Source organism: Pipra filicauda, unplaced genomic scaffold (assembly GCF_003945595.2).
Source record: "Pipra filicauda isolate LSUMZ 115617 unplaced genomic scaffold, ASM394559v2 scaffold84_size4826128_pilon, whole genome shotgun sequence".
Taxonomy (NCBI): domain Eukaryota; kingdom Metazoa; phylum Chordata; class Aves; order Passeriformes; family Pipridae; genus Pipra; species Pipra filicauda.
In genome coordinates this window covers 1,677,964-1,691,362 of record NW_024105031.1, presented here as the reverse complement: position 1 = coordinate 1,691,362, position 13,399 = coordinate 1,677,964, and the positions used below count along the sequence as shown (strand labels likewise).

Genomic DNA, 13,399 nt, shown 5'->3' with positions numbered 1-13,399 from the left:
GTCTGCGACTCTTCTGCCATCAGTAAAGAGAAACTCCTTTCCTCCTGATAGGTGCATGATAGTTTAAACACTACAGGAACAAAAATAGAGCTGCCTTTCTCTCCTTGTTCCTTCCAGTATTTGTGAGCACATAGATGCTCTCTCTCTCCCCTTTTCACCTTCTTACACAATCAAATAAATTGTATTTGAGCCTTGACTCTCTAGAGACTTATCAATCTTTGTAGCTCTTGCGTTAGGTTTTCACAGATGTTAAATCCAAGTGGCAGTTCCATTCCAGCAATTCTCAGAGAGATGCAGGACATGTTCTGGAGGTGAGGGAAAAGTGTCCTTTGTGGTGCATGTGGAATGAACATGAGAAAAAGAAAAACAAAGTCTGATTCTTGAGCAAATGCAGAGAAGATGACCATATTCTGGGATATGCTGGAAGGTTGGGAGAGTATATACTTTAGCCACTGAATAGTTCATTGACTCACTAGCTCCTAGATAAACATGGAACCACCTCTCTTTTGTTTTGTTTTTCATTTTGCTGTCAGAATGGTGGAAAATATCTTCAGACATTCCTTTTAGAGTTTGAAAGCTCAACCATGTAAGACTGACAACAGAAAGCACAGAAGAAACAGGGAATATGTTTAGTACATATGCTGCCAATTAGAAAAGCTCTTCAGAGTTGGGTGTGTGTGCTAGGTGACTTTTTAAGGAGGTAGAGGGTTTACAACCTTTCTATATAATTTACAATCTTATTTCTATGGAAAAAATCTGAAAAGGGTGAAATGTCTTTAAAGACTTTCATTAGCCTAGACTCAACCTAGTATCTTACATTTTATTAAGAGACCATGAGGACTAAAATGCATATTGCATGTACACTTTGTGTTCAGAAACACAAATAGGAGGACTTGGACCATTTGCAGAATTTAACTGTAATTTCAGTTATAGTGCATATAGTTCCTACTGTAGTTCCTCAGAGCAATTCTGAGGTTCTGTAAACACTCAGCAAATAAGACCTATTACAAGTGAGTTTTGCATAGCTGTAGAAAAGATGGTTTTAAAACTGTCAAGAATCCATCCTAAGTTGTATAATTAAGGTTGTAAGTGGTTTTAGTTTATCATGAGTCACCTTCATAGTCTGAAAATCTCATTCTTTGACAGATAATTGGAGATACTTTCTGGGTGTTTTAATGCCCACATGAAACATATATGCAGACTTCATAGGGTTTTGAACTTATAGATGTCTTAGCTCTTAAAGCCTTTTTTTTAAAATCTATTTCCTCCCACTGTTTTAACTCAGGACAAGTCACACTGACCACAAAACGTTTTTTATAGGTGGCTTGTCTAGGTCTGTATTGTAGATAAATCTATTAACAAAAGAAGTCTTCGTTATCAAAAGACTTGCTTTCATTACAAGATAGCAATTATTCAGGTACACATATTTTTCTTTTCACTTAAGTGAACAAGGTGTACTTTACCATAAATTTCTGTGCAAATCTTTTTTTTTTAATTATGATCACTTTTCTTGAATATTCTGGAGGACAAAAGATAAGTAAATAAAGTACTTGGTTGAATTCATGGAATTAAAGGAAAAAAGAAAACCTTTAAGTTCAGTGATATTACGTATTTAAATACTACACTTTTGCACAGAAAGAGGCATTAACACTTGCTCAAGTCAATGAAAAGTTTCTCAGTGACTCAACTGAAATTATTTAAGTTCTAGGGGTTCTTAAAAATATTTCAAATATTCTCATTATTACTGTTATGGTTTTGTTCATTATGATAAATGAGCATATCACTTCCTCAAGAGCTGACATTCACTGTGGGAAATACAAACTGTTGCAGGAAATAACAGTACCATCAAAAAACAGCTGGAAGTGAGTAATAACCCAACTGTAAATTCAACGCTGCATTTTGTTCTCTAAGATCTACATGTGACCACTCACTTCAGTAGAATCAAGAGACGTTTCAAATTTGATGGCATAATAAAAATAACGATTTTCCCATTTGTGAGACAAGTCTCTCTGGAGTAGGAGCAGTAGTAAGCTGGCAAAGAAACTATTTTTACACAATTATGAAATAGTTATTTTTGAGTTGGAATATTTTACTTTATTAGAAGAGTTTTGTAACTTTTAGGAAGTAGTTTTAATGAATGAGAAAATATCTTAAAGTAATTCACTTTCAGAGTTATTCCACTGAAACTCAGTCTATTGGAACAGTTGAAGAAAGGTGTATTTGCTGGGATTTTTTTTCCCAACTCTGTATGTTATGAGATAGACCCAAATACAGACATCTGAAAAGGAATATTTATTTATTTATTTATTTATTTATGAATGTACACCTATCAACCCCCAAAATGGAAGAGAAGAAAGAACCCTTCTACTGGCTTTGTGTGTCTCCTCCTACCCTTTTTTTTAATAGTGGAAGAATCAGCAGCCCAAAATGGTGTTAAAGATTTTTAATCTCGTAAGCATACAACTGTTTAAAGGTCTTTCTGATTCATAAAAACTTTAACAGTAATGTATTATTATTTTCTCCGCCTGTTCAAGACTGAATTTTCTCTGAAGGCATAATGCTAAAATTATGATAATCATACCATTGATTCTGTGTAAAATTAGCCCCTTTAGAAAACATTCTGTAATAATGTTTACAGCATAGAGCTGGCATGTACATTAAGTACATCTTTTTATTGAATCACTTAATCAGTTAACAGAATAAAAAAAGCAGCTAGAAGTTCACCTAGATCCACCATGCAGCTTACAGTTATGTGAATATTTGGTTGCTGTTTACAGAAAAAATGGGTCATACAACCAACAGACCTCCTGCAGCCCATTGCCCATGGTAGTGCTTTTATTCTGTTATTAATACCAAAGCAGGCCTTTATCAGTTTTCTCTTCAATGACAACTGCTCATGGGCTGTCCCCTACCAAATAATAACTGAAAATTTGCTAAAGATTTTTAAAAGCCTAGGAAAAATTCATGCCACCCTTCCATACAGTCTGTTTTCAAAGGTTTTTTTCAGAATTCAGAATTGCTTTACCCAATTGCCACCTTCAGAATTTTCTTGGTGGTTTGTTTTTTTTTTAAGACCACCTATGAAATATGTTTTGTGTTGATGATGCTAGATATGATTTAGTACCATTGTGTTTCCTGTAGACATTATTATATTTATTTTTGTTGCACGTGGGTTATTCATGGGGGTCTTTGCAAAGATCAGACTTTCTGCTGATTTTCTTACCTTGTGATGCAAGTGATGAGGGTTTCTCAAGACATGTATTAAAAGGACAAAAACTTCTTGGTTGCACTTCTCACAGGAAGCCTTTTATACGTAGAGTTGTAAGATGAATAAATGATGTAAAAATTCTTTAATAAATCATTTGTTGAACCCAGGTTCAAAAAGAAACATTTCACTACTTGTAAAATATCTCAGCTAAAAACATTTCTTTGTGATTTGGCTGAGTCGTTGTGACAGCCTAGAGATGTACACAGGAAAAGTGATGGGGGAGATTTATTTCCCTGCCTGATTTCAGAATACAGCAGTAGGAGAGATCACATAAGTATGTGAATGTGCCAGTCCCTCTGTATTTTGAGGGGGGAAGGGTACCACCAGTGGTAAGAAGTCACAGTGTTAATCTGTTACTATGCTTTTTCACGGGGCTCCACTGTGTGCATGGAGCAGCATCATGGGTTTCTTCAAGTCTGTCCCTATCTGGACACCTTTTAACAATGAAGAAAGTCATGAGGGAGAAAAAAGTGAAGGCAATTCTTTTGAAGGGATACAAATTAATAGTGTGACAAATGAGGAAAAAATACCAAGGTTCTGACTATTCTGATTTTAGGAAAAATTTCTTCACCAAAAGTGTTATCAAGCATTGAAACAGGCTGCCCAGGGAAGTATTTGAATCACCACCCCTGAAGGTATATGAAAGATGTGTCTATGTGGCACTTAGGGATATGGGTTAGTGGTGGAATTGGCAGTGCTGGATTAGTGATTGAACTTGATGATCTTAGAGGTATTTTCCAATCTAAATTATTCTATGATTTCATTAAATGCTTTGAAGAGGAGCAGACATACATTTGGTTTCAATTTAGTCAGTACTAAATTGAAGTACTACCTAAGAAGTAGATTTTTTTCCCAAAGGACAAGAAAAGAGTTATGCCTCCACTATAAGTGGATGATTGAAGCCTCATGTTCTTTTAAATACATAGCAGAAAAGACAACAGTTACAAGGGCATTTGTGTCTGATTGTGCTTTTTTTTTTTACTGCAACTATCCCTTACAAGATTGTGAGAAGCCTTAAGCTCTGAGGAGACTAATGGTAAGCTTAGCAAAGAGATGCTGTGTTAGTTTCTTGTCTTACAAAAGACTTTTGAGATTGTCATGTGTGATGGTTGTGGTACTATACCTAATCTCATTTGAAAGAAAAACAACCAGAAGAACACAATAAGAGTTAAAAGATGTATTACCACTTTTTTGATCAAAGTAAAGGGGAGATAAGACTAAATTGCAAAGCATTCTTTTTAAGAGCTATTTTGACGAGTGTATTACAATCATACAGGAAGGGGTGTATGGAAGCACCAGGAAATAGAGCCCAAAATCTAGGATTTTTTTTTTTTTTTAGGACAAGATTTCTCACAGTATTTGGAGTGATGAGAAATCTTTTTGATTTTAAGCACAGGGCAAAAATAAAGCAGCTGTATTAAAGTGCCTTTCTGCTTATGGTTGTGTTTACTTTTGTATCATTTTGCTAAGATCAGCCATGGGAAAAAAATACAAGTCTGTCAGGTACCTAAACTTTTTAAAAACCAGAGAGAAACAGATGGGTGTTTATGAAAAATGAACTGTCTCATTCAGAGTATGACGGGAGTATGAGTGTGACAGGAAAAGAAGGTAGATTATAGAAAATAATCACACACATGCAAAGTCACACCTGGTGAACAGTGTAATTTACTAGGATCAGGATTGCTTTTTTTCCTAAAGGCACTGGGAAGATCAGAAAGCAGGAGAATTCACCAATATCATTCCCTGTTTTATGTTATAAGCTATTAATACGTGCTCTGATGGCATCTTATCTTCATGAGAAACCCATATTTTTTTCACTGCTACTCTCAACCATACAAAATCGTTACCATTTTTGTTTAGAAGGAAAAATATTATTACTTCATAATGAACATAACATTTTCCTTATTTATCTGTGCCTTTCTGTCTCTAGGAGTTGAGTGACTTCCAATTCTAACAGAGGTAGTATTAATCCTTTGCAAATAGAGGCATCAGCATGTGATGGAAGTCACTTGCTCTGAAAATATGCAGCTGGTATGATTCTAAGTGCCATATCAAGCCTCCCAACCTGAGTGGCTTAATGAGTATAGCATTCTCAGTTGCTGGAATGCTAAACCTGGGTAGAAGAGGCAGAATCTGTCTAAAGGCAAATGTTATCAGGCTGCTGGCATATAAAATTTAAAATCTTACAAGGAACCTGTTCTCTTTTAAAAAGTGCATAGAAAATGAAAAATCTCTGTCGATAAATATATGGAAGAAAAAGAAACTACTTTAACTTAATATGTGTACATTGTCTGTCTCTGTAATCTCATGGCATTGACTGTCTCCATCACCTTTTTGGAAAGAGGTGGAATTATGGACAGCTTTCAACTATGTGCTCAACATGTGAGAAAAAGGAACATTTGAGATTAGGAGTTATTGAGAAAAAAAACTGAGGGGATTATTACACTATTGTATCAGGCAATTGTGTATCCATATCTTGAAAGTTGTATATTATTCTGTAAAAAGGAGCTACTGAAAGGACATATTTAAAAAATATATTTTAAAAGGCACATGAGTTTGAGAAAGGGAAAAAAAGAGAGGCCTGTAAATAGTTTTAAAGAGAATTTCAAAGTCATATGACAAAAACAGACTACTATTTTGACCAGTACTACAGTGCAGACTCAATTCAATAGACTTACATTCATTTTTGCTCAGAAAAGCTGGTAAGCACTTTATTCTTACCCAGAATTTAAGAATGTTTAAAATTTAACTTGAGTTTTAAATAGTTTGATGATTGAGAGATTTATTTTTTTTAAACCAACATTAATTTAGCTGATCTTTTCTGAAATAGTGCTTTTTGTTCTACCTTTCTTCATTGTAGCTGATACCTGTATGTGTTGGAGATGGAAAAGTATGAGGCTTCTCCATCTACCTCCTTCAACTTTTGAGTAGTTATTTGGCTTTACAATGCAAAAGTTTTTTTCTTATTTTTTTTTCTTCTTTGTCTTGTTTTCCCCCTTCTTCTTACTGACATGTAAAAAAATCCTGAACTAGAGTGTGCTCTTGCATGAATTACATGAAACATTCTTCACTGAGAAGTTTGGAAAGTTTGTCTTCCTACACTTTTTGTTATGTGTGGTTTTGTGTTGTTAAGCCAAAAATATATCAATCTTCTATAATACAAATCTTTCTTGCTTTTCTAGGCAGGTTTCAAATGTAGTTATTCTGCTTGTTGTTAATTTCTGTCTCTGCTAATTAGTTTTGTGTATTGTTAATTTTTCCCCTTAATTTGTATGCATTGAATTGACTTTAATTAAACCTCCTTGACAGACGGCTTTTTCCTTTATTCCCATAATTTCTTTTTTCCTAATCCTGACACATCACAAAATGTCTGCTTTCATTTACTCTGGCATCAATTCACTGTAATTCCATCAGAGTCACTGGAGTTACTTTGAATTTACTGCTTTATAAACAAGAACAAAATTTGTTCCCATGATTGACAATTACAGACATGTGAATAGAGGTAAAAACCACAAAGCTTTCCAAAATAATATTCAGTCTTTACTCTTAATGGGTTTCATGTCACCAAGGAATGTGACAAGTGATTTTGCCGGTGACCATGTGGTAGGAAAAGAAATCTAAATGCGTGAATGTAAGAATTCGTTATTACTAATGAGCAACCTTACAAATTAGCATATTCTGACATAATGGGAGCCTAGTACAAGTCAGACTCTTCGTTTTTAAGAAGTATACCACGAGATTCTTTTTTCTTTCCCTGAAATAAGAGAGTAGGACCACCTTAAGGATATTTTAAGTGGTTATGCTTCCCTCTGGTCAGTAATCACTACTTTCTGATGCAGTAGAGAGTACCTTTATCTTATCTATGAAATCATATGTTGTAATTAATTGCTTCTGAGTTGTGTGAAGGCATTTGGCAATTAAAACTTCAGAGTGATTTTTATTTGCCCTTCAGGAGAGGGCATTTTTGTCTCTTTACTGCAAAAGATTAAGCAAAAGAAAAGGTGTGTGTAATATTTACATTTCTACCAATGTCTGAAATGTCAGTAGTTCAGGTCCCAAAGCTTAAAGTGCTATTTCCTGATCTTTAATGAACTTTCACTTTTGTTCTGCAGAAAAATGGAAAGGAAGAGGAAGAGCGGGGTCGCATTTTGAGTCAGCACGCAGAAGGAGTAGAGCTGTCCTTTATCATATCTCTGGACATCTACAAAGAAGAGAGAAGAACAAATTAAAAATTAATAATGTATGTGTACTTCTTCTCTTGTATTTTTTTTTTTCAAAAATGTACTCTTTTCACTGTCTTAAAAAAAACCCCAAGCATTTAAAGGACTGCAAAAGGTCACTGAGTACCTGAGAAATATCTGAGCCATAATTTTACAGTGACAAAAGGATTAGAATGCATTTCACTTAAGTGCAGTTCTGCCTACTATGGTATTTGTTACCATACAGCAAGACTGCATTTAGTCATACTGTAAACAGATATTTACTTAATGCCAGGAAAGCCACACTATAAAGTTTCTCAGAACTTCATTTTAGGTTCCAATTTGCCTTATCATCCCAATAACTTCATTTCATTTATTACTATTTGCTGAAAAGATAATGAAGAAATTCAAGGTATTGCTGTAGCTGAAAATCTCCATGTGATTAAGCTCCAAAAGGTCACATGTCATTTTGATGCTACTCTCTGCAACTTTGTGCTGAGTATATTCATCTTTCCATTTCCTAGCAGAAGTAGTAATATTTCTTTCTTTAAATTACTTCTGTGTTCCCCCAGTAACTATAACTAGTAAATTCACAAAACATCCTATGAATGTTGCTAACACCAAATCAAACAATAGACAAAGCCAACAATATAGCAACAGAAAGACTTCTAAGGAAATGCTCATGAGAAAAAATAACTCTCCTGCTCTATGGAACTATGTCTCAGGAGAAAAGTTAATGCAGAGGGAAGACAGAGATACATATGAAATCAGTATGTTCACATAAAAATTTGCTAAAATAATATTAGAGAGCCTGTTCCAACATATAGTTGTTAGAAGCAGGGGTAGCAAAACCAGTTTTTCTTAAAATCTCAAAACAGTAGTTAGTCTCTTGTTTGTATATCATTAGCTTAAAAAAGCTAAAATCTTCGACAGAGAAACAAGAAAATGGTCTTGTTTTGTTCTTTTTTTTTTTTTTTTTTTTTTTTAATGAGTAGGGAAGGATGAAAGACAGACAATGGAAAAAATAACCAACAGATATAGAACATGAACACCCTGAAAGATGATCTGCCACCGGGCATGTTCCTTTTATTGGTTACCAAAATTAAGCAGCAGTGCAGCTACATCCTCCTAAATATTATTACATTAGAAATTAAAGCAGAAAAAACTTGGTATAGATTAAAGACATGAAAATACACAACTGGAATATATCTCATAGGGCATACAGTCACTTCCACTGAATATAAATATTAAATGTTGAAAAATGTTAAAAAAGAGCTAAAAATGTTTAATGTTGAAAAAGTTTAATAATAAAAATACCTGCCAAAATATGACCAGATCTTCCAGGGACATTTTCATTGCATAGTAATACAATAATATTTTTTAGGAACATGACTTTTAAATAGCTTTTGGTGACTTACCTGTGCTGTCAAAATCCTAGCGCAGATGTTATTGTACCATTTTAAAACATTTATTCTGAGACTAATTTACTACCTTTAGTATATTGATTTTTTAGCTATGGATTGGAAATAATAAGGGGAACATTTTCTTTTCAGTGATTAAAAATGAGCTGAAGCTAGCAATGGTGAGAATTCAGCCACTTTGATTCATGAATGAGAACCAAGAGTAGGGAAGGCAATGACATCAGTATTTCAAAGGAAACACACAAAGAGAAAAGCTGTGACAAGGCAAATGTAGTTAAGTCCACAGTCATGCAGGTTTTGTAATTTTATTTTCATGTTGAATAACTTCAAGATCAGAAGTAATTTTAGCTTGCTGAATACACAAGACTGTTTTGTGAGGCTCTGTTACTGGAACAGCACTAACCAGGAGCACAGTAACAGTGAGCAGAATTTTGTTAGTAAGTAATACATGGCGGTTCATGTCCCACATGCTGCTTTTCGGGAGAGTAGATGTTTTTGTTAAAACTGTGAAAGATGAAAGCTAAGAATTTCTAAAGCTGATGCTTAACACCGAGGTCTTGGTTGCAGAAAACATAGCTAGTTAGACAAAGACTCAAGACAAAGATAGGTATAGTCTAATGTTGAAGGTAGTCAGTTCTGGAGTTATTTATGGTGGATCTACCTTAGCATTTTGGTTTAGATCAGGAGTGCAATTTTAAAGAGAATCAAAAAGTTATTCCTACTAATTTGGTTCACACGAACTGGATTGCCATAGATGAAACTAAATCAGGAGAGGTGCTCCAAGTACTGGAGCTGTTTAGCCCATGGAACGAAGCTAAAGCTAGTCTGAAAAAACCTGCTCACAACTCTAAAATATGTATAGGAAGGATGTTTTATCTTCAGTACCACCTATTCCTTTCTATATGTTTCTATTTGCAATACTACGTCCTTGCATATACAAAGTTCTAACCTATCTGACTAAAGAAATAACATTGTTCTTCAGTCAGAATTAATCCAACAGAGGAAGAAATAGTTTGCCAGATTCAGTCCCCTCTTCATTCTCTTTAATCTGTACCTCATTAATCCTCTTTCTGTCCAACATTCACAAAAGTTATTCCATGAACAGAACCATCTGTCTAAATAAGTGTGAGGACTACATTAGGAAGAAAAAAAATAGTATTAGTTCTTGCCTGTATATGAGTTATGTTATATTTCATTATGCTTTTGTAAAAAAAAACCCAAAAACAAAAAACCAAACACACCTAATGACTGCATTGGAAGAAATGCTTCTGTGTGATCAAATTATTGCTTTGTCTCATTTAATTTTTTTCTTTCTTTTTCAGAATGTTTTTGTAGATAAACCAGCATTTCCAGAATACAAAGTCTCAGATGCAAAAAAGTCCAAATTCATACTTTTGCATTTTAGCACTTTTAAAGCTGGCTGGGACTGGCTTATTTTACTGGCAACGTTTTATGTTGCTGTAACTGTACCTTACAATGTTTCCTTTATTGGCCATGATGAGCTGTCTACAACTCGAAGCACAACTGTCAGTGACATTGCAGTGGAAATTCTCTTTATCATCGGTAAGCTATGTTTGGGATTTGTTTGGTATCTCTGTTTTGACATTTAGGGTTTTCACGGGATATATAATTTAGGAAAGGAAATAATCACCACTTTCCTGACTTTGAAGAAAATCAGTTTTAGCTGTATAGCTTGATATTTTTTTCTGAACTTTAGATCACTTTTTTTTTCCCTTTTTCTTTCTTTTTCCTCTAAATTGGCTGTTACTCTAAAGAGACCTTTGATCTCAAGGAAGATTGAAGACTCTTGTTTCACACTGTCGATGCCTAAACCTTCCCAATATAGGGGTGTGCCCTGAAATCACTACAGTTTTGCCCATAATGTACTTTTTTTTTTTTTAAGATTATTTTTCACAGATACTTAGAAGAGCCCTGGACCACAAGCTGAAGATGAGTAGATTTTAAAAACTAATGACATAAATTAAAACCCATACTACAATAATGCAAATGTACAGTATCAGTAAGCTCTACTGACAACGGTGTTAGAATTTAAGAAGTTGGAGTTTGTCATGTGGTCCACTCTCTAAACTTTTTATTTCCATGATGGATTTAATTCTTATATCTTAAAAGAATTAAAAAGAAACAAGGTCATATCTAATAGTGACTTCGTAGCCAAGATTTTTTTTTTGTTTTATCTTTTTTTCAATTTCTTTCTGAATATGGAAAAGAATTTCTGAATAGAGTCAAACAGATTTTTCCCCAAGTTTTTACTGTTATAATACCACTCATTGCTGTCACACTGACAAACCATAGCTCAGATCTGTTGATAATAGGCAGGTGGAGAAGCTATTATTTTTAAGAAATAAGCCAAGTTGAGTATGTCTTTCCTGAATATGAAAAGGCTTTGGATGGGTTCTGAAAGAGAAAGAAAATTAACAAAAGAATAAAATCGCTCTCAGATTAGAACCTTCTTTTCCACTTTTCTCTATTTTTTTCATGAAAAAATGCAGCTTAGCTTAAGCATTAAAAGCAATGTTATTATCTTCTCTAGGAAAAATAAATAAAAATGAAACATCATAAACACTAAACAGTAACTCCAAATGTCTTTAGTTTAACAGAAGATTTTATTGTGAAAATTTTGAAAAGTTTGTTCATTTCTGTCAGCTTTACTGTAGAGAGTAAGAGTAGTAGGCAATGTGACTGATGGAAGAATCAGATGTTATGATGGATAAATATTTGTTTCCTCCTTTGGTCATTGTTTTTTCATTATATTTACGATCTAATTTTCCTTTTTTAGATCACTATTAGATCTTGGTGGTCTCTTTCATGTTAATGCAAACAATTCACATTCAAAGATACTCAAGCACTGCAGTAAGAAACTTACATTGAGCAATGCAGATCATCAAGGATCATCTTTTGTCTTACATAAAAAGAGCGAGGTTATGAGTCTAGTCAATCATAAATTAATCTATGTTCCATTTTAAAGAATACAAAATAAATAATTCCACTTGATGTACCTGGGCAACACTATAAAAAAAGTAGACTCAAAGTTACGATATTTTAATAATGGTTGTAACCTTCATCCTACATCAGTGTAGATAACTGGTTTGTGTTATAAGTGTGTTTATTTGAATATAAATACAAGAGAGTATAATCTGTATCTAATTGATTTATATAGTGTAGTATTCATTCAAAGCATGACGGTGTACTGCTCAGTGTTACTTTTCTGGTTACATATTTTGCTGGAAATATGGAGTCTTTATATTAGTAACTCAAAAGCAATGATAATAGAGTAGCTGGGTAAGAAAAATAAAATGAAAAAGATTTTCTGAAATTTTACTTCATATTTTCCTATGAGACTTTTAGGTCTATCATCCAGGAAATTAAACCATGGCTGTAACTAAACACCTTCAAAGAAATGTGTATGAAGTACTAGAAAAGACTTTTCCTAATCATGTTGCTGGTAACCACAAGCACTGTACTGTAGCATATCAATATTCCTCCCCCACAGTTTGAGTAATGGCTCAATTTTCTCCAGAATCATTGTTTCTAAAGTTATTACCTGTTCTAAAATCTGTAGCTCTGAGGAAAGGTTTATATGGAGTATTTTCAGGACATTCTCATACTGCATTTTAATCTCTGCAGTGAATTTAAAGAAAATAGTGTGTTTATAATAATCTCCCCATAGTACCTTGTCCAGTAAAATGTTGAATTAATATGTCTCAGAACATGTGTAACTATATTGAAAGTAGAAAGATTGACAGCATACTTAAATTTCAGTATAAGTTTCAGGGCATTTGTTGCACTGTGGCTCCAACAAGCACATCTTTGATGGATGATCTATGTGCTCTGAGAAAAGTCAGTGAGGAACGCTGAGTAAAATTCTTCTTATGCTGCTGCCTCAGAAAGTCAGTGGGAAGATCTATCTGAGATAGGGTCTTCAGTTGTGTTACAGCTCTGTAATCATGGACTGAGGTATCACAACAGTAGTCATGGATTGGAGAAACAGAGTTTATCTTCTTTGATTTTATTTAGATTTCTCAGCATATAGAGTAATACTCCTTTTATAAACATGAACATTTATTTGGACTTGACATGGTCTTTGTTTTTTAGCTGTGTTATCCAAGGGCATGAAGACATGACAATAAAAAACATAATAATAAGGGGTAGAGGTATTGTCTGTACATAAGTTCAAGCAACATAACAGGGTAGATGCTAAGGGTTTCCTTTAGGCAGAAGAGTTTGAATAAGTTTAGTGGCTAAAAAATCGTTTAGTCTTATCCAAGGCTGACCATGTGTGTCAGGCTGTGCTTAAGCATGATAAAAATACTGCGTATAGAAGTGTTGTCCTTACTTGGGTTGCTTACAAGTTAGAGTGTTGATATGAATTAAATTATTTATGAGAAAAGAGTAGATCTAGCTAAAGGTTTAACTGCTTTAGCCTTTAAAGTTCTCTAACACATAGCCAAAAGATAAAAAATTATAATAACAACCCATTTTTTGATACTTTT

At 33.9% G+C, this 13,399-nt stretch overlaps 1 protein-coding gene across 3 annotated transcripts in view; it reads left to right on the top strand.

The window, feature by feature from the left end:
- Positions 1-13,399, top strand: part of KCNH8 (potassium voltage-gated channel subfamily H member 8) — a 174,302-nt gene that overhangs the window by 73,747 nt on the left and 87,156 nt on the right. For all 3 annotated transcript variants that reach the window (XM_027717440.2, XM_027717439.2, XM_039390639.1), the window contains exons 4-5: positions 7,381-7,508; positions 10,211-10,451. In XM_027717440.2, the coding sequence (XP_027573241.1) occupies positions 7,381-7,508; positions 10,211-10,451 (369 nt within the window). The remainder of the gene's footprint in view (positions 1-7,380; positions 7,509-10,210; positions 10,452-13,399) is intronic.